This window comes from Malus domestica, chromosome 08 (assembly GCF_042453785.1).
Source record: "Malus domestica chromosome 08, GDT2T_hap1".
NCBI classification, from domain to species: Eukaryota; Viridiplantae; Streptophyta; class Magnoliopsida; order Rosales; family Rosaceae; genus Malus; species Malus domestica.
Genome location: NC_091668.1, coordinates 28,306,689 through 28,333,739, shown reverse-complemented (window position 1 = coordinate 28,333,739; position 27,051 = coordinate 28,306,689). Strand labels below are relative to the sequence as shown.

The 27,051-nt window shown below is 37.1% G+C and overlaps 2 protein-coding genes across 3 annotated transcripts; one reads left to right on the top strand and one right to left on the bottom strand.

Moving 5' to 3' along the window:
- The first annotated feature begins 6,545 nt into the window (after window positions 1–6,545).
- LOC103453590 (cytochrome P450 736A117-like) lies at window positions 6,546–8,275 on the top strand. Its single transcript, XM_070826041.1, has 2 exons — window positions 6,546–7,524; window positions 7,608–8,275. The coding sequence occupies exons 1-2, from the start codon at window positions 6,583–6,585 to the stop codon at window positions 8,217–8,219; spliced, it is 1,554 nt and encodes a 517-aa protein (XP_070682142.1). The 5' UTR covers window positions 6,546–6,582; the 3' UTR covers window positions 8,220–8,275.
- A 217-nt stretch (window positions 8,276–8,492) lies between these two features.
- On the bottom strand, window positions 8,493–22,387 carry LOC103453579 (phosphatidylserine decarboxylase proenzyme 3-like). Of its 2 annotated transcripts, XR_531883.4 has the most exons (22): window positions 22,031–22,383; window positions 21,536–21,615; window positions 20,895–20,919; window positions 19,924–19,983; window positions 19,344–19,412; window positions 19,110–19,202; window positions 18,980–19,030; window positions 17,159–17,242; window positions 16,656–16,747; window positions 15,595–15,750; window positions 15,399–15,483; window positions 14,605–14,716; window positions 13,961–14,061; window positions 13,641–13,688; window positions 12,798–12,944; window positions 11,705–11,800; window positions 11,532–11,606; window positions 11,331–11,423; window positions 10,724–11,006; window positions 9,923–10,009; window positions 9,211–9,261; window positions 8,493–8,796 (listed from the first exon to the last, which is right to left on the bottom strand). XR_531883.4 is itself a non-coding variant. In XM_008393128.4 (21 exons), exons 1-21 carry the CDS (start codon window positions 22,220–22,222, stop codon window positions 8,650–8,652), a joined length of 1,944 nt encoding a protein of 647 aa, XP_008391350.1. In that variant the 5' UTR covers window positions 22,223–22,387; the 3' UTR covers window positions 8,493–8,649. The 2 variants fall into 2 exon arrangements, 1 of the variants encoding a protein (XP_008391350.1); XM_008393128.4 differs by lacking the exon at window positions 10,724–11,006 and having other exon boundaries at window positions 22,031–22,387.
- Window positions 22,388–27,051: the final 4,664 nt, after the last annotated feature.

The following is a 27,051-nucleotide window of genomic DNA, read 5'->3' as shown; positions in this document are numbered from 1 at the left end:
TTCTGGATTCAAGAGTTCAGCATAAACTCACAATGACAGGAGATGATCGTCAAACATGTAATATAATTTACAAACAAAAACAGAAAGAGATGGAGTGATACATGTTTTCGTAGTTTGATTTCGTTGTTTAAGCAATTGGTGTTAGTCATTGAATTGTTCATATCACGTATGCAACGACAATGCTTCATGCTATATGGATTTGGATCCCATCCGGATCCAATTGTAGGAATCCTTGCATTTTAGTCATTCATCGTGGATTGTGCGGTCAGAAATCATTTTATTTTTTTTATTTAAAATTAAACACAAATAATACATGATGAAAATTGACCGCACAATGTCCGATGAACGGTTAAGATGTGGAAATCCCTAAGATCCCCATAAAGTGAATCCATAGCAGATCCTCTTCCATGCTATATAATATGATATGTCAGCAACAAGAAACCCGAATAAAAATAATTTAATCAGATGTTGGTCCGAGCAATTTTTTATTGGCAGCTTGAGGTATAAAACTGATTGACAACCTAACTTTTCAAAATAATATATAGCCATCTAAACCTAATACATGAACTGATAAACGGAAAGGGATCCTCTACGGATTCCTTTTATCTGAGCCTCATGACCCACAAATTCGGGCTCTTAAAATTTGATCCAACGGTTAAAGTTATTATAACTTTTAATGGGACTCTCTGTTTGTAGTCGTTGAGTCAAATTTCAGGGCCCCGGATTTGTGGGTCCTGAGGCTCAGGTGAAAGGGATCCGGAAAGGATCCCTTTCCCTAATAAACAATTAAGAAGATAATGCTAGAGAGACTGATACGAATTATTTAATAATTCTTGTGGAAAATGATCTTGTTAGAGTATTTATACTACAATAATCTTGTCATTCTTGCAAGTATTATTGGTGTTTTTAACCCTTTTGCATGTGTGGTAAAAATCTATCAAGAAATTGGCACTGTTGCCAGGATCGAACATAATTGCAGAAGGCCTCGAACCCAAAGGACATCATCTTGGACGCCAAAAAGCCTAAATAATCACAAAAACGTCACTTTGACAGCACTCTTCTCCTTTATTTCATCACCATAAATTATTCGTTTGGTAGAAAAACTTGAAACTTTGATACAAATAAGTTGAGAGACTCACGAACATCCTCCAACTGAAATCACTCTAAAATTCGTCCGTTTGATCACTTTTTGATCAAGAAGAAGTCGAATGTCCTACATTAGAAATATAATTCAAAGTATCAAAATTCTCACAAAATAACTAATAAATTAATACTAAGAATAAGGTAAAATATATCGACTCATCAAAGACCAATGTGAGAACATGTGTACTGAGAGGCTCAACATGTTGATTAGCGTGCTCTGATACTAAAAAGAAAATGAGGTCCCACCATAAACCAAGTTGCAATTTAGAGTTGGATTACTCTTTATAATAAAGCGTATGAGAGGTCTATTATTCATTTCTTGACATGAGATTCACGTAGATTGACCGCCAACTTGAAAGAACCCATGAGAATTGCTTTGTAGAAGAATAATACATGCCACCATTTGGTTTGAAGGATATTGGATTTGAATAGATGAGTACTTACTTTCAAGTTATGTTGAAAGAAAATGAAAATTTCGGTCTAATCCCCTTAAAATGAAAAATCATCCTCCTCTACTTTTTAGAATTTTATCAAAAAAGATGGATACTCTACACTAATTTGATCTAATCTATAAGAAGATAATTGTCTAATCTCAAGACGCAGCAGTTGAAGAGAAAAACCTTATATATCCCAAGTCAAATCACCACTTTGCCATTCCCCTTTACCCTCAAAATAACTCAACTTTAAAGAGATTCATTTCAATCCAATCCTACATGCCATACAATGTAAATTGAAGACGGTGATATATAGGGAGGCAGATTGTCAGCCTTCCTATTTGGGTGCCTTTTCTATCTCCTCCTATTTGTGCAGTCACGGTTAAGCCATGTCAACATTTTATATTCTTATTGTTTTTTGTCTTATTATATCTATAAAAACATTAATATAAAATATGTTGACGTGACTTAACCGTGACCGCACGAAATAGGAGAGGATGGAAAGGGGCAGACAATCTGCCTCCGATATATAGCGGGTATATATACATGTTTTCTATTAATCAACAACAACAACAACAACAAAGCCTTTTCCCACTAAGTGGGGTCGGCTATATGAATCCTAGAACGCCATTGCGCTCGGTTTTGTGTCATTTCCTCCGTTAGATCCAAGTACTCTAAGTCTTTTCCTAAGGTCTCTTCCAAAGTTTTCCTAAGTCTTCCTCTACCCCTTCGGCCCTGAACTTCTATCCCGTAGTCACATATTCAAACCGGAGAGTCAGTAGGCCTTCTTTGCACATGTCCAAACCCATTTTGTGTACGTGTTGATGCTTCACCGCCCAACATTCTGTGCCATACAGCATCACTGGCCTTATTGCCGTCCTATAAAATTTTCCCTTGAGCTTCAGTGGTCTACGACGGTCACACAACACGCCGGATGCACTCTTCCACTTCATCCATCCAGCTTGTATTCTATGGTTGAGATCTCCATCTAATTCTCCGTTCTTTTGCAAGATAGATCCTAGGTAGCGAAAACAGTCGCTCTTTGGCATTACCTGATCTCCGATCCTTGCCCCTAACTCATTTTGGCATCCATTTGCGCTAAACTTGCACTCCATATATTCTGTCTTTGATCGGCTTATGCGAAGACCTTTAGATTCCAACACTTCTCTCCAAAGGTTAAGCTTCGCATTTACCCCTCCTGAGTTTCATCTATCAACACTATATCATTTGCGAGAAGCATACACCAAGGAATATCATCTTGAATATGTCCTGTTAACTCATCCATTACCAACGCAAGAGGGTAAGGACTTAAGGATTGTTGATGCACAAAATCAGTGAGGACTTTGGTACAACAGAAAGTATTAAGTTATTGCTATGGTCATTAGTGTGGATAAGTATGTAAATGGATAGAGACAGGAAAGCAAACATAAGATGTACGTGGTTCACCCAGATTGGCTACGTCCACGGAGTAGATGAGTTCTCATTAATTGTGAAGGGTTTACACAAGTACATAGGTTCAAGCTCTCCTTTAGTGAGTACAAATGAATGATTTAGTACAAATGACATTAGGAAATATTGTGGGAGAATGATCTCGTAATCACGAAACTTCTAAGTACCGAAGTGTGGTATCATCTTCACTTGCCTTATCTGTCTCATAGGTAGATGTGGCATCTTCTCTGGAAGTACTTTTCCTCCATCCAGGGGTGGTATCTTTAACTGGTGGAGATGCACAAGGTAATGTATCAATTTCACTTGAAGCTTACTTGTAGTTTCAGGCTTGGTCAAGCGCGATACCAACCATGTAGTAGGAGTCCCCCAAGTCGCCGAGCTAGGGGATCTGCTGAAAGAGGTGACAGACAAGGTAAGCAATCAAAGCTCCAACCAATCAATCCCAGATCAGAAGTTTGATTTCGAGTTCCGGCTGATTGTTCTCATTCTCCCTATGTTGCAAGCAACATGAAGGATAAAGAGAAGAAAAGGAGAATAGATGATATGAGATACTTTTGCTTTTGAAAAAGTAACTTTCCACAGGCTTATTCTTGAACTGGGCTGGAGGGTTTTCTGGTTTCCTCCAGAGTATAAGGCTGACTGAAGAATTTGAGGGTCAAAACAAGTTCATCAAATCTAGAGTACGTTCAACCCTGCTGATATGGGATACTTTTGCTGTTGACAAAGTAGTGGATGTATCGGCATGTGTTCTGTTACGCTTGTCTCCACATGCTTCCTTGTATCCTTCTTACTTTCCCTATTGGTTCCTCAGGCAGATGTGGTATCTTCTCTGGAAGCATAAGATGTTGAAGATGAGTACTCGAGAGCAATGTCAGGTAAGTAATCAGGTAAAGGGTTCCAGGCAATCAGTTCCTGACTGGAAGCTTGATTCCAAGTGCTGACTGATTGCTCTCTTTCTCCTTGTCTTGCAGGTAAGAATAAGGTCAAAGGAAAAGACAGGGAAAAAGCATGATATGGGATACTCTTGCTTTTAACCCTAATGATATGAGATATTCTTACTCTGGTGTAGCTTGTTTGCAGAGGTATTATCGGGGGGAAAGAAAGCTGAGTATTTCGAGAGGCTTCGTTGGGAGTACCCTCTCAGATATGAGGAAGGGTTGAGCATTTTTGCAGGTCTGCCTGTCCGTTAAGGATGAAGGTCAACATATATAGGAGTCTCCCTAACAACAAGTAGTAATGTTATTCCTTTACCCTGCTTGGTCATAGCACGGTAGTTGGAGCTGCCAGCTTCACGTGTGTCAGAGCACTTTGAAAAAGTAGTATGTGGTATATGGAAAGCTGATGTTGCGTGTGAAGATTACAGACAAGCTTTATCCAATGAGATCTGGCTCTCGAAGTTGAGAAAGCGGTGCCTCTTCGATTTTAGAACAAGCAATCATGTCGCGGATCTAGCTCTCGAGATTCGGAGAACAGTGCCTCTTCGATTTTTGAGAGAGCAATCCTGCTGGGAGTCTGGCTCTCGAGATTCGGAGAGCGGTCTCTTCGATTTTTGAGAAAGTAACCATGTTAGGAGTCTGGCTCTCGAGATTCGGAGGACGGTGCCTTTTCGATTTTGGAGCAAGCAATCTTGTTGGGAGTGTTTTCTCGAATGTGAGTAAAGGTAGGGCATGTTTGCTAGTCTACCTTGCCACGGAGCACAGAGGTTGACACACAGGGACTTTCCAATTATCCAGCAATGGTGATGTTCCTTTACCCTTGTGGGTAATAATATGATAGCTAGACCTTCAAAATTTATGTGTCTAAACTTTGTTAGTGTTGTTTCTTTGCTATTCTTTTACCATTATTGGTCATAGCGATGTAGTGGGAGCTGCAAGCTTCACGTGTCTAAACTTTGTCAAAAATCTTTGGCAAAGTTATATGTGGTACCCATGAGCTGATGGTGCGTGTGAAAAGTGGATGATTGAACAGTAAGATTCACGTGCTTTCTACTTCACCAGAAATCTTCAACAGAATGCCCGTAATTTCAGCAAAGCTGAGTGCGCATGTGACAAGTGCTGACAAGGCTGAAAAAAAAAGCAGGTGCCTCTTCGATTTCTGAGATCGGCCCTCGTGGTCTCTGAGCAGCCCAGCTTTTGAGAAAGCAAGCGCCTCTTCGATTTCTGAGATCGGCCTTCATGGTCTTTGAGCAGCCCAGCTTTTGAGAAAGCAAACGCCTCTTCGATTTCTGAGATCGGCCCTCGTGGTCTCTGAGCAGCCCAACTTTTGAGAAAGCAAACGCCTCTTCGATTTCTGGGCAGACGCCTCTTCGATTTCTGAAGCTCCGTCGAGTGCAGATTTTTATAGAGGCTGGCATTAAGTTTCAAAGCACACTTGAATCTTCACCAGTAGAAGCTCCCTTCTTGCACTTCTAAGATCTTGATTTGTCCGACCTCTTCTCTCTTCAACACCTTTGAAAATGTCTGACCCCTCCGACCGTCGTTTTGACTTGAACCTTGTTGAAGAGGCAGCCACGCCTTCTCCAGACAACATATGGCGCCCATCCTTCTTATCCCCTACTGGTCCTTTTACCGTTGGAGATTCCGTGATGAAGAATGATATGACCGCTGCAGTGGTGGCCAGGAACCTTCTCACTCCCAAAGATAACAAACTACTTTCCAAACGGTCTGATGAATTGGCTGTTAAGGATTATCTGGCTCTGAGTGTTCAGTGTGCAGGTTCAGTGTCTAATATGGCCCAACGCCTATTTGCTCGAACCCGCCAAGTTGAATCATTGGCGGCTGAAGTGATGAGTCTCAAACAGGAGATTAGAAGGCTCAAGCATGAGAATAAACAGTTGCACCGGCTCGCACATAACTATGCTACAAACATGAAGAGGAAGCTTGACCAGATGAAGGAATCTGATGGTCAGGTTTTACTTGATCATCAGCGGTTTGTGGGTTTGTTCCAAAGGCATTTATTGTCTTCGTCTTCTGGGGCTGTACCGCATAATGAAGCTCCAAATGATCAACCTCCGATGCCTCCTCCTTCTAGGGTTCTGTCCAGTACTGAGGCTCCGAATGATCCCCCTCCGGTGCCTTCTCTTTCTGGGGCTCTACCGACTGCTGAGACTTCTCCTAAGCAACCTTTGTGAAGGCTCCCTCTTGTTTGTTTATTTTGACTTATGTATATGTACATATTTGTAACTTATCGGAGATATCAATAAATAAGTTTTGCTTCATTTCCAACGTATTGTGTTGAAAACAAATTAATCAATATTGGAAAGAATAATTATTGGTCCGTGAGCTGTCATTCTCAGAAAACAAATGCAAAATTCATAAATAAATAGTTTCGACCAGGTTTCCCGCATTTTATGGCTTCCTTGATTAAAATTGATCTGGTAATTTGTTTGTTTATTCAGTCTATTTCTACAATACAGATTATTATTATTGTGTTACTTTATTCTTTTTCCTTTGATAATTGCTGTCCAACCTCTTTCGTCGAAGGTCGGAGCCCGATCGATCTTATATATATTGTCTGTAGGTTAGGGAAGACGGAGAAGAGATTAACAGAAAAGAAAATGGTGGAGCTGATGAAAATAATAACTGAAACCCTATCATGCTTACTGCAACCATTTTCCTTCAAATATTTCCTACTAGTGGCCATTTTCCTCATCCTCATATACAAATGGTCCTTCACCTCCACACCAAACTCATCGCCACCTTCTCCTCGAAAGCTGCCTGTCATCGGGAACCTTCACCAGCTTGGGTTGTACCCTCATCGCTCACTTGGAGCTTTAGCTCAACGCCACGGGCCTCTCATGATGCTCCATTTTGGAAGCATGCCAGTCCTGGTGGTCTCGTCGGCTGAGGCTGCCTCTGAGGTCATGAAGACCCATGACATCGCATTCTCCAGCAGACCCAAGATCACCTTCTTTAAGAAATTTCTCTACGACTTCAAAGACGTGGCATCGGCGCCTTATGGCGAGTATTGGAGGCAGGTCAAGGGCATATGTGTGTTAAATCTTCTGAGCAGAAAGAAGGTTCGCTCTTTTCGCACAGTGAGAGAAGAGGAAGCCAACTCCATGATCAAAAACATCATGAAGCAATCGACGTCAACTACATCGTCGGTTTCTAATTTAAGCGAAATCTTTCTGACGCTTACTAATGATGTTATCTCTAGAATTACACTTGGGACCAAGTACAGCGATGGTGACGAAGATGGGAAGATGTTTAAGGGGCTTACCGTGGAGTTGACGGAGATAATGTCACGCATCAATATTGGTGACTACATCCCATGGCTTTCTTGGTGCTCACGTCTCAATGGTTTGGATGCTAAGCAAGATGATCTCGCTAAACGATATGATGACTTCTTAGAGACAGTTGTTCAAAAGCATATGGATGGCGATGATCATGTCAAGAACGATGACGAAAAGGATCTTGTGGACGTTTTGCTTTCCCTTCAGAAAGAAAACGTGCTTCCTATTCCTCTCGATCGAGTTTGCATCAAAGCCATCACCTTGGTAATGAACATTCTCTCTTACTGCTGTATGTGTGACATAAAGCATTAAAACTTGATTTTATAGTTCAATGAATACTCTTGCAGGATATGTTTTCGGCTGGCACTGATACAACATCTACAGCCCTAGAGTGGACAATGTCTGAGCTTTTAAGGCATCCCAGAGTAATGAAAAAATTGCAGAACGAGATACGGGGAATAGTCGGAAACAAAACAGACATAACGGAGGATGATTTAGTCGGAATGCACTACTTGAAGGCAGTGATTAAGGAGTCTCTTCGCTTACATCCTCCATTTCCGCTACTGTTGCCCAGGATGTCAACCCAAGATGTTAAAATCAACGGTTACGACATTAAGGCCAACACACAAGTTATAGTGAATGCTTGGCAGATTGGAAGAGATCCCAAGTCATACAACAACCCAGAGGAGTTCGAGCCGGAAAGGTTTTTGAGTAGTGACATAGATTATAAAGGGAAGGACTTCGAATTAATTCCGTTTGGGGCTGGCAGACGGGGTTGCCCCGGAATTCAGTTTGCTGTGGCTGTTAAAGAGATTGCTTTGGCAAATTTAGTCCACAAGTTTGATTGGGCATTGCCTGGTGGCGCAAGAGGGGAGGACCTAGACATGACCGAATCCACGGGTGCGACTGTCCATAGAAAGTATCCTCTAAAAGCAGTAGCTATTCCATATTCTTGCTGAAATTTATGCGTTTGTGCAGGCGCATCCGGAATTAATAAGATAAGACTTTGTTGTTATATGCACGTGTAAAATATTTTGCACTGGATCATACAAGGTTCACAGTGAGTGGAGCATGTTTTAGTTTAATCGACAATCAGACGAGAATGCCTCGGTCGATACAAGTGATTAACTACGATTCGGTTTAGTAACCCTCGCAATGGTTTACAACTTGCGTTCATATGCTTTCATTTTCGTTGAGTATCAATTTGTATTCACAAAAATAAGCAACTCAAATTGATAAGATACACAGCTTTATTATGATGAATCGAATTCACATCAACCAGTTCCTTTAAACCATCCTTATTACAAGACTACAAATACCGGTCGAGTACGCTGAAATCCTGGTCCAGCACCATGAATACGGAAACAGAGCATACAAGAACTAGCCCTCTCAATCTTGCAACACACATTTTTCCAAGTTCGGCAACCCAGTCTTGGCTTGTTTCTTGGACACGCCTAACTTCATCCCAACCGAAACCAACGTCTCCAGTGATCTCGCACTGTTTGATAGGAGGTCCTCGTCTATCTCAATGGCATCCTGCATATAGTTAACATCCCACAACATAAGCCAGATGAAAATAATCATTTCTAGCAGTTAAAGTCCGATATAAGCTTGCATGACACCATAAATCATAAACAGCAAACTTACGACGATTTACCACCTAAATTTTAGATTAGGAGAGCTTCTATTCGCACTAGAAAATACCCATCTCGCCCGCATACCTACCTAACACATCTACCCGGAAAATTTTTAAAAACCAAAATCAATTTCTCTCAACTCTTCGCATAATCCCAAAACTACTCCCCATCTGTGTCAAAGACTCAAAAGCAATCGAAACAAGAAGAAAAGCTAGGCATGTCAATTATCTGATAATAGGCCAAAACAGGAGAAGAATAGTGATGCAACAATGTTTACATCCGCATCCAACACCTTTTTAATCATTATACCAACCTTTTCAAAAACGCAAATTACGGTGCTTCCACCAAATGAGAAATAGCCAAACTGCAAATTGAGTGAACATAAATGTCAATAAGAAACAAGGACAGTGCACATCAGCACATTATTTCTGTGTGAAGTTGTATGTGTGAAGTACAATCATATACATGTATAAAATAGAGTAAAAGGTAGTTATATTCTCTCCACCATTACCCGATTCTAACATTGGTCCATTTTTGAATTCCAGAGAGTCGTCCAACAGTTTTTATTTTTATTGGCGATTTGAACATAGGGACCTTGAGTGAAGAGGTAAACGCTCTAAACCACTACAAGTTCCTTGCATAGTCATCCAACATTTAATCGTCACTTTGGTCCTTCTGTCAGTGTTTTTTCTTTGGGTCAAAACTTAGGGTTACAAATATCCACACATGTTATATAAATTCTCTAGCCTCTCACCTCTCATTTTCTTCTCCCGTTTGAAGTTGTAAACCACTTTTTCATCTCAAATTGAAGTTAATCTCCAATTTTGGGGAAATAGGAGAAGGAAAGTGGAGGGTGATAGGCTGGGCAATTATATATGATGCAAGTAGACATTTTTTAACCCTTGAAATTATAGAAAAACTAACAGGATGTGACAGAAGAATCAGGTAAGTTTTCAAGGACTACAGTTAACATCTACTCCAAAGTCTAAAGCAAAAGAAAAATAATTCAAAAATTGAATCTTAACCTCTTCTCCTTTTTTAATATGGTCCCCCTCCTTCTTTGAAAAGGTAACGCTGCCAACCATAGTCGCACCAATTGCAACAAAAGCCACCTGCAGAAAGAAAAAAAAAAAAAAAAAGATGATCAAAACAATTACACTACTGCTATTGGCACTGCAATAGTAAGTACAGAAAACTTATAAAACATCCATTTTGTAATGCAAAAAGATAAGACCGTTAATATTACTGAGTCGGTAATAGTACTACTCAAGAAAAATACATCTCTTCTTAATTAGGAAAGCAAAAAAGCACTGATTTTGTCCAACACAAATGAACGCACTTCACTGTGACAGGAAATAAATATTTAAATTATAATAGCACAGCCCAATTTCCAAGTGAAATTGACCATTGAAGAAACAAGTCTGAATGCTTCTACTTTTCTAGAATTCAAACAGCATTGCAACACTAGGTAGTCAGATATTTTTAGTAGATGTTAGCTAGAGGTTGAGAATGTCAATGTCAGTGAAAGAATTGGTAGTCAGCTTTTACAGCAAATACTGGTAGTAATGAAAAAATTCAAGCGAAAGAAAATTTTAAAAAGATGAAAATCTTGAATGAACCCTTTAGAAAATGCTAAACCAATTCATAATCCATCAATTAAAAATGTAAAAATCTTAAAAATGGAATCCCAAGGATACAATATGGCATTGAATCTTAACTATCATTGTGCAAGCAATTTTTGGAATTAAATGCTATCTTTGATAATACTTGTTTAAGCTTAACCTACTTTAAGTAATATTTGTAAGCTAACAATTTGATGGACTCACATCTTCATTAAGGCCAACTCTTTTGTGGATCCACATTTTAATTAAGCTATATATAGTCCAACCCAAGCCACGTTTTATGGGCGAATTTTTGCCGAGTAAATTGAAAATTGTCTCCTGGATCTGTAGTCCAAAAATTGCTCTCTCCAGCTGGTTCACATGAAAGCGGTTGCTTTTGTATCGTCCCTTGTTTTACTTTTCTTTTCTTTTTTTTTTCTGTAAACTACTTTCTAAACATGGCGTGGACCAACCACACACCCACATGATGAATCCGGCATAACGCACCCTGCACATTTAAACAGCTCAAAAATCTTCCTAGATACAATACATTCCATCATGTGGAAAAATTGGAATTTTCAGATTTCCACCAAGACTGGCAACAGGATGCAATGGTCCACCTTCCATCTATGTTTGTGTCATCACTGCCGAAAAACATTGACTGATATTTCAAAGTTTCGGTCGAAGTTTTTCATCCTAAGGCACCAATATAACTCATTTTTATAAGCAGAATAGACTGAGCATGTATCACTACTTAATGTCCAAGAGAACACTTTATGTGAACAGAAATGAAATTGACAGTTTGGAAATATAAATGATTGTAGAAACAAACCTTTCCAAATTCTGCAGTTGATATAATTGATACTACTCGCTTATTCTCGGTGAATACATTACAATACTTGCTATTGACAGCTATGGGGTTAACCTGAAAAAGGAGAAAGGAAAAACTTAAGGGAAAATAAAAAAGGAAATCTGTAGAAAAGACAAATCAAGGATTTCCAACATGTCATATCGATCATCTACAATCACATACTGTATATAAGCATCCAGGTATATTTACAATCTTCTGAATAGTTCCAGAAACAGGAAAATGGAAGCGATGATAATCCTGAAACCATAAGAGACGATTAATATCAAAATATAAATCAGATAATGCAAAGTTCAACTTCATAGTACAAGATAATCAAAGCACAGTATAACAAATACCTGCGGTGCCAAACGAAATATTACCAACGATCCATCAATAAAACCACTGGAACATTGATCCTTCCCCAAAAGCCCATGAATTGAAAACTTTCGACCCTAAAAATATTTAAAGAAAAAAAACCAAGAAAATAGAATCAGAAATACATAAAGAACAAAATTAAGAAGCATAATAAGTAAATTACAGCTCCAAATATAAAAGAAATATTACCCAACAGACCTATTAATTTTAACACATTTGCTATGCTCCTTGTAGATCTATTATTTGTTAGCAATAAAGTTGACTCATCCCCAAATAAAACAAAATAATATCTACAAATCTTGACAAACAATTCGACTTCCATTAGCATTTCCTTCCTAAAGGATTCCAATCTTCTGGAATACTCTAAGGGGAATATAATTATCGTTTTCACATAACGTAAAGGCATGCAATCGTAATTCCAAAGACCTAGCCTCTCAAACTTTCTTGCTTTCTGAAGAGATGTCAATACAGAGGCTACACCAGAATCGTTGTAACCTTCAAGATTAGTTAATGTAAGTTATTTTCAGAAGTTAGATCAGAATTCTAACTTATGTAAGATTTGTGCTCCCACAAATTGATGTTTTCATTAAGTGACGAGTTCAATACTTGGGTACTCAACCACTCAATGACCAGACTGGACAAAACACATGAATCAATTTGAACAACTTGAGGTGGTTTCACTGCATGATACAGTAACATCTTGGGTACTCAAACACTCAATACTTGGGTACTCTAACAGTATGAATACATGAATCATCATTATTTTAACCAATTGAAGGCGAAGTGGCAGAACAAAGATATATGATTAGAATCTATATCTTTATTGCATAATTTGCATTGGTATATTAATATTTCTAGACAAGCTCCTTATAATCTTAGGTCTCTGAGAAGGTAGTGAATAAGGGTTGAGTTGAATAAGGGTTCACATTTATCATTTAAATTCCATCTTTCGTGCTTTCAAATTAAATAATTATGTAATTCAATTCCCGGAACTAAGAAGAGACAAGCACCAAAAAATCTTGAGAAAATAATGAAGTCATCAACAAGAATTCAAGTAAAAATGATAAAAATAACCTTAATCCAAAATCTCAGGCTTTCATCAACAGATTTAAATGCCATAAGACGGCTATCCGCAGCACATACGGCAACGTCATCTCGATCCATACAAGCAATTGGTCTTGCTCCAGGCTTTAACTCTCTCACAAAAAATTCATTAAATGTCTACATGCAAAAATTCAGAAATTAGAGATGTTTATCATCTTGACAATGTAAAGGAATACGTCAAATGTCAAACGTTCCAGCAAAAGTAAGAATATTTCACAAGCAAAAGAAACCAAACTAGATCCAACAGCCAATCTGTTAAAGAGAAAAGAAAATACATAAAAATTACAAACTACAAAAACTTCAGCTTTTGAGTCCAGGATTTATAAAAACAATAGAGGACACCCAACAGACCAGCATTCACCTGCATGCCAACTGGAAAAAACTAGCGGGGGTGAAGAAAGGCCATTCATGGGGAACTGGGAACACTAAAGTAGACTCAAAAAAGGGTACGTTATTTTTTTCACTGACTCGGCACATATAAAGGTAGGAAAGCACATGCATGTGGGGAACTGAATATGCAGAAATAAAACATAAGGTAATTTATAAAGTATGAAATAGTAATGAAAAAGAGGTTGCAAATCAACTAATATGTAAGAGTTATTCATATAGGCATCCTGTTGCCTTGTGTTAGGGCTGCTAACGCATCTTTATGCAACTTCAGCTTAGCGGAAAAACATGAACACCCCCTTGATACATTTGGTCAAACATATTAAACCAAAATGAAGAATGCATCAATTAGCCAAACAAGAATGAACTGTTTTAATACATAGGTAAACATGATGAATTTCATCCGATTCCAAAGCCCCAGCCTACCTTAAAATGTTCCAGAGGGTGCTTAACATCAGCCAAATTGATTTGATCCTACAAAATAGTTAAACTTCATCAAATGGATGTCGCTTCAGCTTAGCATGAACGTACAATAACATTATTCGAACTTGAGCATTACTGATAAAAAACAGTTCAAAAGGAAAGAACATCATATCAAATAGAGAGCTTAATTTTGGGTTTCCAGTGATGAGAATGTTGTAGCTACTGCATCGCACACACAACCCAGTCTTTTCCATGTATTGCAGCATATTCAAAAAAGTTCATAACAGATTAATAAGAATGTTATTCTAACAAAAGTGTCATGCCTTAAAAAATTCGACAAATTTTGGTATATCTTTAGCAGATTCAACTGAGTTCATTTTCCTCCCTTGCTTTTCAGAGATGCTCTGCAGGAGCTCCTTTGCCCCTGCATTAAATTGGTGAACCATATTAATAAAAATAAGGTTAATAAAAACTAAAAAGTGACCAAAGAATTCAGAGAAACTAAAACCTGCTGCTAGCTAGCAAAAGAACTCTAAAAGTTAGGAACTATTATTATTATTATTATTTGGATAGGCAATTGACGGTCAGTTCAAAGCCACAAGTCTCCTGTGAAAGTAGATTTAGCGTGGGTAGATATAATGATAGTGTTCGTAGCTACAAGTTACAACCAACCTGTCCCCACGGCCATGGGTAAAGACCATGAGCAAACTGAAACTATAGTTGTTAATATCAGATTATTGAACTTAAATCAAAAGCAATTAAAAACAAATTGCACTTATTAGAGGATAAGGAAGCTGACATTGTTGATAGAAAAGATGGAAGGTAAATAAGGTCAATGGTCCTAAGGAATTTATTGAGTAATACAAGATGTCAATTGAGATAAGAGGAAGGTGCTCGTGAGTCACAACACATCCTCTGCATCTTCATTAGATACAACACGTATTTACATTTTCAAATTAATACAGACCTGTATCCAAAAGGCCAAGCCCTAGTTTTGACTGGTAAATAGCTCTCATAGACAAAACAATCTTTTCATCTATCAGTTCTTCCACAAGTCTCTTTGTCCTCCGATCAAATACCTGAAGCAATAAACTGTTAATGGAAAAATAAAGTAAAAAAGAATTACATTTTGGAACATAGCAGATTGAATCACATCTACAATACTTCAATGGCACACTAGAGGAGAAAAATGAACAAATTTACCAGGTTAACAACCACTATGATGCATACCAGTTAAGCTCTCTGGTAATATGATCAATTTTTTATTATATCATGCAACTGGTTTTGGGTTGGATGCTCTAATTATTTGAACTTGCCAACACGGAAAGTGATCCATATAATTAAAAAACAATAGTAAACACATCATTAACATACAACACCTCAACACTAGAGGTTCCATTCTAGTGGTACTGTTAAGATCTTATGAAAACATTTCATAATCGAACAAACAAGACTTGAGTTCATTCAACTCATGCAAAATATAAGGTTTGAACATGTCCGTCTCTCGTCACTTGTGCATCATTTTAAACTTTCAATTTGTCGTTACGGCTAAAACATAGTCTACAAAACATACAACATCAAGGGAAGGGCAGGGCAAGGCAGATATACAATGCAAGGGAGAAAGTCTGAACGGTGTCGCAACTAAAAACCTCAAGCATGAATACCATTATGGAAAGGGATTCATATTTAAAACGAAAAAAACAATAAATATCTATCTAACCTTTAGCAGATCTAAAAGTAAGCTAAACCAAGAAAGTATACCACAATATGAGCAGCACTCGATCCAGAGTTTAAACCAATGTCATAAGATGAAACATGGGCCCATTCACTGAGTTTAAACATCCACCTACAGATACGTATGACCTTAGTATACCAAGTATAGCACACACTGATATATCCACTCAACTGAAATGAATCACCAACAATAAGAAGCCTGTTAATATGACAAGATTATTACCCATAAGAAGCCTGTTTATCGGTCAAAAATCCTCCAGTCATGACCTGTTTTCCGGTCCCCTCATCGAAACATAGGGTCAAATGGATCATGTAGTTCAGCTTATCAGAGACTTCAAGAGTCTCACCACAAACAGGACAGCAATTCATTAGTGGTTCCCTGAAAAGCAAAATAGTTTTATTCATCTTCTCAAGAATGAGAACTAAAGGGAAATTCTACATTCAAACAAGTTGCATTTAAATTAAACTGAAAATCATGGTATAAAATAAATAAAATGAAAACTTAGGTCTGGCATAAAAAAGGGTAATAGTAAGAAAGAACCTAAATTGTAAGAATTATAAAACTGTTTCCAAAGTACATAATCGATGGGCCAAACTAATTTAGGAGCAGTTAGCCATAATTTTTCTCACAAGCCCAACAAGAATGTGCTGACCAATGGTCTCAACTCGTATTCGTGTTAAACATAATAGCAATTGAAGTTGGCAACAAAACAAGTAAGGCCCTTTTTCTTTGAATGGACAATAGTTTCCTAAGCTGGAAATTCTTTCATTCTTTTAATTAGTCTAAGTTTGTTTCAATAGAAATTACCCTTATGAGCTAACCTTTTCCACGACATGAGCATAGCCTCTAGTTTTGTCAAATAATTCTTCTTCCTAGATCTAATGTTGAGTTGAAGCCATTCCAAACAGAAGTAAGCATAATTTTTTTTAAATGTAAGGAAAACTAAGAAGTATTTTTCTAAAACCTATCAAACAACAATTCAATAAACTTTTCTAAGGGAATTTTCTCCAAAACTTAAAAACAGTATAAAACCTAAAGATTTTTTATTCTCGTCTGATAAACATACAACAACTATAAGTATGACATATAACCCCAAATGGACATATGTTGACAGCCATGGAAGCTGAAAAATAATAAAATTCACATTTTCAACACTGCATAGGCTTAGAGATATTTTTTTGTCTTGTTTTGAGGTGTGATGATATGCAAAGAGATCAAAATAGTAACATATACAGTAGCAATTCATGGTTCAAAACTCTTCTAACTTCTACTTGTATCATTACTTTTCTTGTTGAATGGCAAGAAGGGCAGCCAATTCATCCATGCTAACAACACCATCCCCGTTCTTGTCAGCAGCTTTAAAAATCTCCTCTTTCTAGTAAGGAAGGAAGACATTTCTGAGACAATTGAACCAAAGGAAAAGAAAAGGACAGACAGGCCTAAAAATGTATCACAAAGTAACAAAGACATCTGAAATTGGAGGCCAAATGTATAGTTGTGGATGTTAGTTTCATGTACTGAGCACACACCAAAAGGCACTTAGACTTAGGAGCTAGGCTCAGATGAGCCATGACCCATGAACAAATTAAAAATGTGTATTGAGTGTGTTACAGTGAGCTTGAAATGAACTCAATTGGATTAAAAATGGTTATATACGTGTTCGTTTAGCTGAATGCAAATTACAGCATCCATGCAAACTCCATAAGGTCCACGAGTAGAGATCTCAAACAAATTTTGAAAATAGAAATATAGATACAAAGATATAAATAAATACGCAAGTCCAAACCTTGTTCGCTGCCACTTGATTCCCGAAAGCATTAATTAAGTCAGAAAATTCAGAGAAAGAAAGATTTCCATCTTCGTTATAGTCCTGTGAACAGTACAATATCTCAGAATCTTCAGCTTTACGCCATAAGAATACAAGGCATCAATATGACATATGACAAGATCATATTTCAATTACTACGGGCGATAAAAGCTTAAAAATGGAAAGAAAGAAAAAACATGGATTCATTATAAAAAGAAACAACAGAAATTAGACTGCCCAACAACAGAAACACAGACTAAACATCCTAACATTTCATGAATGAAATCCAAACTACAGCAGCCCTTATATCATATATACCCACATAAATTGGTTCGTTTGATGACGTTTCTGTTTTATTGCCTTTTATGTTTTTATATTCCAATTAAAGAGTTGAGAAGGATTATCAAAATTGGGGAAAAAATCGGAGAAAATAGATGTTGAGAATATAAAGTTTTGCATCTGAAATTCCAAGCGTTGCTTGATAATATATAAGATCCTGGGTCACTCCACCCATTACAAGTTTTAGGGTGGATAGCAGGCACTTATACGAGTGTGAGGCCTAGTTCGACAAATGTACTCCGTATGGACTGAATCACACATTTGGCTCAGTTTGGCCATGCCTCTGTCTCACTTGATGGTCTAAATTTATAGAAAGATATTACAGATAATGGTAAAGTATACAACAAAAACTAAAACCCATCTAAAATCTCTCAACCTCACCTCTCTCATCTTTAGTATTTATCTCCTCTACCTCTCTGAGTCATTAATTGAAAAAACAAATAATACATATTATCAAACAGGCCCAATATATTATCCTCTTGAACTTCCAAAAGAAAGATGAACGTCATTCATGTGGCCATATGCATGGGTTGTAAACAATAGATGTTTGAAAAGAATTGGAAAAACATGATATTCTTTGGCCAAAACTGAGAATAATATGAGGATCCTAAAGGACTTTCCATGAGAAACTATTGAAGCCAAAATTGAACGTTGCAAGAAATTTGGCCTTTTAAATGATGGATCAGCTTGATATGCAAACATTATGATCCTCAATTAATATAGTGAAAACAGACATGCAAGAAAATAGACTCAAGAAACCAAATATTTCCATTCAGGCTAGGAAATAATATCAAACAATGTAACAAACTTGAAATGCATGATCCTTCAAACAAAAAGAGAACCAAAAACAGCAACACATAAGCTAATTCTACTGACTCTCACCCAACATTCAACAAGAAAGGCCAGTCTCTAAAATCATTAGAAATAAAGCCCCACAAAAATGATAATCCTGTCCCATTAGAAGTCCACTGCTTCTCCATTAGTAACCCCGAATTAAATATCTGTTATTCCTTTCTATTTTTTCTTTTACATGTTATTCTTTTCCTTTCAATAACAAAAGCACTACTTTCTCATGAGCAATAAACCAAGCTTGTTATTGTACCTTTGAGCTTCTTTTAACTTTTTGAACTATGGGTCGTTAATGAGGTGGTTGAAGTAATATTTACACAAAATTACCACTGAATCAAGTTTATCTTCCATGTAACCTTAGAGTGCACTTTTCCAATCAAGGAAAGACTTTAATGTCACTAAAGTTTCTGCATAATTAGAACTTCAGCCCAAGGTGATGCAGTGCAGTAGAAACTATATCTTAACTACATGCAATGTTATAGTGGACAAGAAGTAGAATATAGCAGAACTGTTAAGATCAACATAGATGTGTCAATGTGAAGATCAAATGATGTTAATAAAATATTTAAGAACATTTTCTAATATATGAGTACATATGCAATTGGAACATACCACTATAGATAAGATACGCCTTGCAAAACTCTTTTCTGTTTCAATAGGGTCCTGTCAAATTTTCCAGCAAAGTGTTATTACTCCTAAATAGACTGACTAATCAAAGAAACTAGATTTATACATGGCACACCTCAACAGAGCATGAAACACAAATTTTTCCGACAATCTTGTCTGATGTTGATGGATTTAACAAGTCCAATGTCTCAGAATTGGAATCTGAATCCTGCAACAACAACAACATTTTATGCTCAGCGGAGGGAGGGAGAGAGAGAGAGAGGTAGTCTGGTACAGACAAGAGAGAGAGAGAGAGAGAGAGAGAGAGAGAGAGAGAGAGAGAGTTATTTCAACATAGAAGGTAGCTCACTCTGGCTAGAAATTCAAGTAGATCAATCTCACAATATCCTACCAGATTGTTTCTGGACATTTTATTCGTCTGCATTGCATAATAACTTGAATAAGTGAAAAATATACACAAATTGTAATAGAGCAAGAAAAAACACCATGGCATTCTGCAGTAAATAATCATGGCATGCCATAAGTAAACACAGACATGTACACAAGGCAAATTCTCAAAATGGTATTAGCAGCGGAAATGCTCCTCCTTTGTGACCGAAAGGTCACGGCTTCATCGTGGAAACAGCCTCTTTGCAAAGCAAGGGTAAGGCTGTGTTCCCCTACTTGTAAAGTAGTCCTACTTGAGAGTTCTTAGCTAGTTTTGCTAGTTGGTGGATTTCTTATCCACTTGTTGTAATTCCTTCTGTTGTTTTAATAAAATTCTATCGTTTCTTCTTAAAAAAAAAGTGAAAAAGCATTCCAAATTCTATGACACAGTGCAGTCCCAGACACCACAGCCATATCTGTCCTTGCCATATGATACCATACTTACCAAGGAAGAAATTGTGTGTTCCAGGACACTACGGTAAATAAATAAACTTACTGCATACCTCGAAAATGGAGATCCTTGCAAGATGAGGCCCATTTTTTTCCAAAAGAAGTTTCTTTTCCTGAAAATCAAAGGAGTTGCAGAGGGTCATTTTCAGCTCAAGAGCTCATACCAAGAAACAAAGACTACTTAATAATAACAAGGGTGTCAGGCCTATCATAAAAAATATCATTCAAAAATCAATCTGAACATCTTGTACATCACAAATTAAACAATAGAAAATATATGGAGATCTGAGAACCAAGGAGACAAAATGCAGGGAGAATCTAAAACCGTATGTAGTTTTTTTTTTTTTAAATCGGAAACAGGACATATATATGATTTTCCCTATTAAGAATAATTGGAAACTGTACAAAAATAGAAAGGAGATCCTGCAAAAGAAGACAAAAATAAAAATACGAAATAATTCTCAAGCATGCAGGCAAAACATACCATGGGTGCCAAAAGAACTGTTGTTCCAAGTTTAGAATTAACAGGAAGAAAGGGAGCGCAATAGACACCATGTTTCAATTCAACTGTTGCTATAGTAATTAACAGCCATGACATTTGTTCCTAAACCATGAATGAGGCTCTATAAAATCCTACAAAAGATATATAAACTGTCCTGGAGGGAGCAATGTTAGTGTAAAAAACAACTATATAAGACAAAGGCTGCTGTGTGTAGCTGTATTTGTAGCAAGACTTTTAGTTTCAATCTCGTAAGTGTAAAGATGTCCCAATAGCTTTACTAGAGTAAAGATAAACAGCCTTCAGTGAACACCAATCAAACACACAATCATCTGATATCCATAAACACTCCATTGAAAAGGAAAGTTAGACAAAACCGGTATAACAACCATCACCTAAGCAATGAGCATGCCTTTTTTTGCACAGATACTAAGTCAATATATTAAGAATTTAAGATTAAGAAAACAGATCAAAGCACGCGTGTTTTTCCATAATAAGAAACTGTATTGGGTTTCAGGTACTTACAGAGTTCCAGACGGGCTTGTCTGTTCTGCAACACCAACACCAGTAAAACAAATTAATACACGAAGTTCAGAATTAAGCCGAAATGTTATTGAAGAACAATATAACATTATATCATAGGAAAGAATTTGTGTAGCATATAGAGAATTGAATGCTCTGCAACCAGAAGCTGTCTTGTACTTGTTTGTTTCCTTCCTTTTTTAAATGACTTTCCATGTTGGTGTTTTTATCTATGTACTGCGACGATGCATGTACACAATGGTATCCCCTCGTATATGTCCTGTTGTATCCCTGTGTCGTATCGTATTCCCTAGTGGACATACAGCAATTTTTTTTCCTGTTAATTTGACGCATCCCCGTATCGTGTCGTATCCTTGTATCCGTGTCCGTGACCATACATCTGCTACTGCTGTTTTTATACCTATGTACTGCTGTTTTGGTTGTTTTATGAAAATAAAATATATGCGGGCACTAAACTCGTGTTCAAATTTCCCTCTCCGTAGTTTAGATTAATCTAGTTCAATACTCCTACCGCTAATTAAAAAACAAAAATTATATATATATATATATATAAAGTAATTTGAAATACACAAGTACATAAAATAAAAGAAAAAAAACAGAGAAGTTGGAGATGGGATTATTACTGAGGGGAGATGTTGGTACGGAAGGTTTGCTCCCCAAAAGCGAGACAGGCAAGCCACTTGTCCTTGAACTTCATTTCAGCCTGCGCAAGAAACACAGATAATTAAGCAGCCCAGATCAATGTTAATCCAATTTTAATCAATGTTAATAGAAGAAAAAGAAGAGAAGGAGGAGGAAACATCAAATATTTCCATGGAAATATCCAAAAAAAAAATCAGAGAAAAATATGGAAATGGATTGAAGTCTAAACTTCACGGAAACTTTTAAGTTTAAGCTAAAATCGAACAATTATCATCAATATTTCTGTCACATCTGTTAATTCGTTCAAACTAATGTTTGACAATGGCTAAAGTTTCATTTTAATTTTCCTTCATTTTCATGAAAAGCAACCGATATCAATATCCGTCGATATTTTTACAAATTTGCATATCCATATTTCAACAAATACCGATATTTTAAACACTGCATATATATTATAGATATACATATGTATATACCTGAACGAGGGTTAGCAGAGCAATTCCAGCGAAATCGCCGGCATCATCAAGGCGTTTATGATGAGACACCGACTTTGCACGACTGTGAAGGTGAAGTCGCTGCTTCAGCCGAGACCGACGCGATCCCCTCGCAGACTTCTCCGACCCGGCAAGGCTGCTCTCACTCTCTTCTTTCGAGCTTCCATGCCCCATTCTCTCTCTCTCCCCCTCTTTCTCTCTCTAAATTTTGGGTTGCTGGTATAATAAGTGACCGACGTAAAGAAGGTCAAATTGCGATAATGGGATGCGACCCGCGAGCAAAACTTTCTTTTGTAATTCGAATATCTTCTGCTTACGAATTTTTGCTCATCATCATTTAATGTAGTATATATTTACTATTTTATTTATCAATTTTTAGGTAAGTTTAAATTTTAATACTACGCGAATTTAAAAATTTAAATTTATCTAACAGTAATAAATAAGATGTTAAACATATATTACACTAAATGATGGTGAGCAAAAATACTTCCAGTCTTTTCTTTTGCACTTTTCCCAGTGGACCCATCTCCACTCAAGGGTTATAAGCCACTTACCCACTTTGAATCAGTGCTAAATCCAGCCACTTTGCCCGCGAGCAAAAGTTTCTTTTGTAATTGGAGTATGCTTATGCTTAGGCTTTTCCACTTTTGTAAATGGGCCCAATCTCCACTCAATGTTATAAGCCACTTGCCCACATTGAATCAATGCTAAATTTAGCCACGAGTAAACTGCATATTGACAGCCTTCAGGCCTTTCGGTCTCTCGCTTAGAGATTTTTTGGTGTGTTTAAAATACAGGCACATAAGATATGTATCCTTATACAAGCGGATAAACACTTTTAAAAAATCTTTACTCTACTTGTATAACAACATATGGCATCCACCACGTATTCCAAGCACATTGAAAAATTTCCTCCTCTTTCAGGCTCCAACATATGCATTAGCGGGGGCACGGGCCAGGCCGGGCCTAATTTTGGAGAAACTGGACCTTATCCGTTTTAAACAGTAAAGAAGCGGGATGGGCCGGGTAGAAGGATTTTGAGTTTTTGAACCAGACATAACCTCAGTCCGTTTGAAACGAGCCGATTCAAGACAAGTCCACGGATCCAACTCTTTTTTTTCTGTAATTTATAAACTACATTGCGCAACAGCACTGCAGCAACACATACATGTTTTAGAAAATTACAAGACCTGTTTCACACGCTTCTACACATAAGAGCTGTTTTTTAAAATTGAGGGTGCACTGCACATCAATTCTTATATATTCTTATATACACACACACACACACATATTCTTCTGTGTGCTATATACATATATATATATATATATATATAATATCCGCATACATGAAACATCTTATATAAAGCTTTGAATGTAAACTCATCTCTGAAAAACATCATATAGAAATTCAATTTACAAACTCATCGATTACAGAAATCTAAAAATAAAATAATATTAAAAAAATCCATGTACATATCAAATTTCCCATTAAGTTTAATGCGATCAAGCTTTATTAAATGGAGAAAATCAACTAACTATTAAAACTGAGCAACACAAAATGTATAAGAAAGCAAAGATAATTAATTAAAATAAAATAAAAGAATTGAAGAAGGAACATTCACGAAAACAGAATTCTACCAGATTCCTCCTCAAGGAGCACCGTTCCAATTTGGTCTCAACAGCCAACTCAATAGGAGAAGCACTATTAGGCAATACTTAACCTAGAAATTTAAAAGAATAAATTGTAAACCCCAAATTGAGAACCCAGGACAAAATCTACAAATCCTAAAAAAAAACCCTAAATCCCTAAACCAAAAATTCACATAAATAAAAAACCCTAATTCATAATTTCCTAAATGTTAGTAGGAAGATGGTTGCTAGCAGTGTTCTCGATGGCGGTGATTTGTTGTTGGTGGTCGCAACGGCAGTGATGTCGTTGAGGAGGAAAAATAGGTGGTGTCGTCGTGGTTTTGGGACCTAGGTTCTCCGGGATGTCGTCCAAGATGAGAGATACGTGGTGCCATCGTGATGGTCGAGACGGCGGTGAGAAGAGCGAGTATGGAGTCACAAAGGTTGATGTCGTCAATGAGGATATGACAGGAGTGGATGGTCTAGAAACTCTGGATTCTGAGAGAGAGAAAGCAGCAGACGAGTCCATCCATTATATTTAGAACGGGCTGGTCCGAGGCCCCATTATTCTAAATAATAGGACTCGGCCTGCCCCTAAAATGCACACGCCCCACCCCACCCCGCTTATCCTCTAAAAAAATTGGACCCGCCCTATACCCGCTCCGAACCTTGTCTACCCGCCCTGACCCACGGCTCCTTTATGACACGCCCGACCCCGATATCCTCCAAACACCAGAGTAGGCACGTGTTGGTGACACCCGAAGGTGACGAAGCCATACTAACATGCATGAGAACTATGAAGAAAGAACGAACATAAATAAAACTCATAAATTTAACTATAATGAATATGTAATTGTGGAACGTGTTCAGAGCATACAACTAATTCAGAACGTTGTAAAAGGAATATTATAAAACTGAACAAACAAAGGAATGGGTTCTATGACAAGAAAGCTCGAAGATACTAATGCAGGAATGCCTTGACGTCAAGATTGTACGCCTTAATTCTAAGTCATGAGGGGGCGTAAAACAAAACATGAGTGGACCAAGTTTATATATATGTAATACTAAAACAATTAATCTTCAACGTACTAACCCCCAGTTTTAGAAAACTCATATAGCATAATAAGTAATAGGTTTTCCGAAAACCCTAGCATGCCATAACACCTTCATAAAACATATATCGTATATAGTGTGCTTAGTAGTAGTATCACAATCGCCCGTAGGCACTACATATCTCAATTGAAGCCATATATAAATATCTTCCGCCCGTAGGCACTACATCTCCCGACCGAAGTCACATATAAATATCTTACGCCCGTAGGCACTACATCTCCTGGCCGAAGCCATATATAAATATCATTTGCTCGTAAGCACATAGTATGAATAACCACTAAGTAAGCAAAAAAATCATGAACATAATATTTCCAAAATATATCTCATTATAGCTCAAACATCATATCATAAATCATATTCATAAATATCTCAGTAAACATAAATTCGATAAAGCATGATAATTCATAAAACGTAAATCCGATTTACTCATAAACGTAGTCATAAAATCATGATTTTCATGTATGCATTTCTAGTAATTAAATCATGCATTTTGGAAAGGGTCCACTCAGAGATACTCCGTCGCCGAATAGCCGTTCGAACTAGGTAGGACGGAAATGCCACTAACAAACGCACCTAAGCACATAAAGGGACCAATTAATAAAACTCTACTAAAACAATGGAATTTGGGAAAACGAAGCGCGGATTTGGAATCAGGACGTCGAAATTAGTTTAGGAGGGGTCCCGGCCGAAACCCAAAAAAGTCAACCCAAAAGTCAACGTTGACCGGAAAGTCAACGGCTAACTCATCTGAGCTGAGCTGCGGGAGCTCACCGGAAATTGGGGTTTTTGGCTGGAAGTTTGGGTAATTTTCAAAGCTTCGTAACTTCTTCGTTTCTTAACCAAATTCAATCCATACTATATCAAAACAAAGTTAGGAAAGTATAGAACAGGATTATACCTATTTGGAAGCCCAATGGTTACCAGAGATGGTCGCAAAAATGTCTTGAAAGGTGACTAGTCTGCTGGAAAACTAGGGAACTCGCAGAAACTAGGTAAACTTTAAACATTCATAACTTCTTTAATACTTAATTGTTGGAGTAGTTATGTTTTTATTTAAATATTCTCATATATATATATATATATATATATTTATGCTTTGTTTTATTAAAAATATTAAGTATATAATTGCTAATTGCTATTAACGTTATCAATTAATAAGGAGTAATTAGCACCACATAAATTTGTTTTGAGATTCCTTCTCTGTATAGAGAAGAAGAACAAGTCTTTATCCATAATCCTTCCATAATCATTTCGTGTTGATTCTTTTTCTATTTTGATCTGTTTTGTTTTGTTTTTTCCTTTTGATTTCTTACGGTTTTCAAGTCCCAAATAACTCAACCCTTAACGTCTCTTTCTTTGTAATATATATATTAGTCCCGAGAGTCAGAAAAAAAACGAACTACAAGTTTTACATATATTGAGTTAATAGTAACTTATCAAAAGGGTGTGAGTTCGAAGGTTCTTCCGTTGTGCACGGAAAAACCTTATCAGAAGAAGAAGGTTTTGGGCTATTTTATCTTGGGGATGACGTGATATTTGTGAACTGCTTGCACACATTGGACAGAGCCGCGAAACGTCTTAAAGAGAGCGACTTAGTATGCGACCCATCCTAAGAATCATTCATCACTCAAGGCTTCTACATTTGTTCGGGTAACTTTGTTCCTTTCTATTTTAGTTTACAACAATTTTAAGACGTATTCAATCTGACATGGATTTTGAAAACAACACTACACCAGACCTTAACAAGCCTTCCAAGTTTGAGGGTCTCTCCACTTTAAGCGTTGGAGACAGAAGATGTTATTTTTTCTCACCACAAAAAAAAATTGGCTTCCTTTTGCACCACTGACAAACCAACTATCCCTGAAGAGCCCACTATTGCACAAACCAAAGCTTCACAAACTTGGATTGGAAATGATTTTCTTGCTAAGAATTATATTCTTAATGGATTGTCTAATGACCTTTATGACTACTACTCTGATTATGGCATTACTAAAGATTTATGGGAGGCACTTCAGAAAAAAATATGAGATTGAGGAAGTTGGGGCTAAGAAATTTAATGTTAGTCGTTATTTGAAATATCAGATGGTTAATGATAAATCTGTTGAAGCACAATCTCATGAATTACAGAAAATTGCTCATGAAATTATTTCTAAATGCATGGTTTTAGATGATCAATTTTAGGTTGCCATCATCATTGATAAGTTGCCACCAACCTGGAAAAATTTCAAGAACTCACTGTGCCACAAAACAAAGGAGTTTTC

Excerpts from the sequence above, each read along its gene's own strand:
- LOC103453590 (XM_070826041.1), top strand. The coding sequence starts at position 6,583 with ATGGTGGAGCTGATGAAAATAATAACTGAAACCCTATCATGCTTACTG. Across the intron at positions 7,525-7,607 it reads GCATCAAAGCCATCACCTTG|GATATGTTTTCGGCTGGCAC; the intron begins GTAATGAACATT and ends ATACTCTTGCAG.
- LOC103453579 (XM_008393128.4), bottom strand. The coding sequence starts at position 22,222 with ATGGGGCATGGAAGCTCGAAAGAAGAGAGTGAGAGCAGCCTTGCCGGG. Across the intron at positions 19,203-19,343 it reads TACTTGAATTTCTAGCCAGA|GATTCAGATTCCAATTCTGA; the intron begins GTGAGCTACCTT and ends TTGTTGTTGCAG. Across the intron at positions 17,243-18,979 it reads GGCGTATCTTATCTATAGTG|GACTATAACGAAGATGGAAA; the intron begins GTATGTTCCAAT and ends TACTGTTCACAG.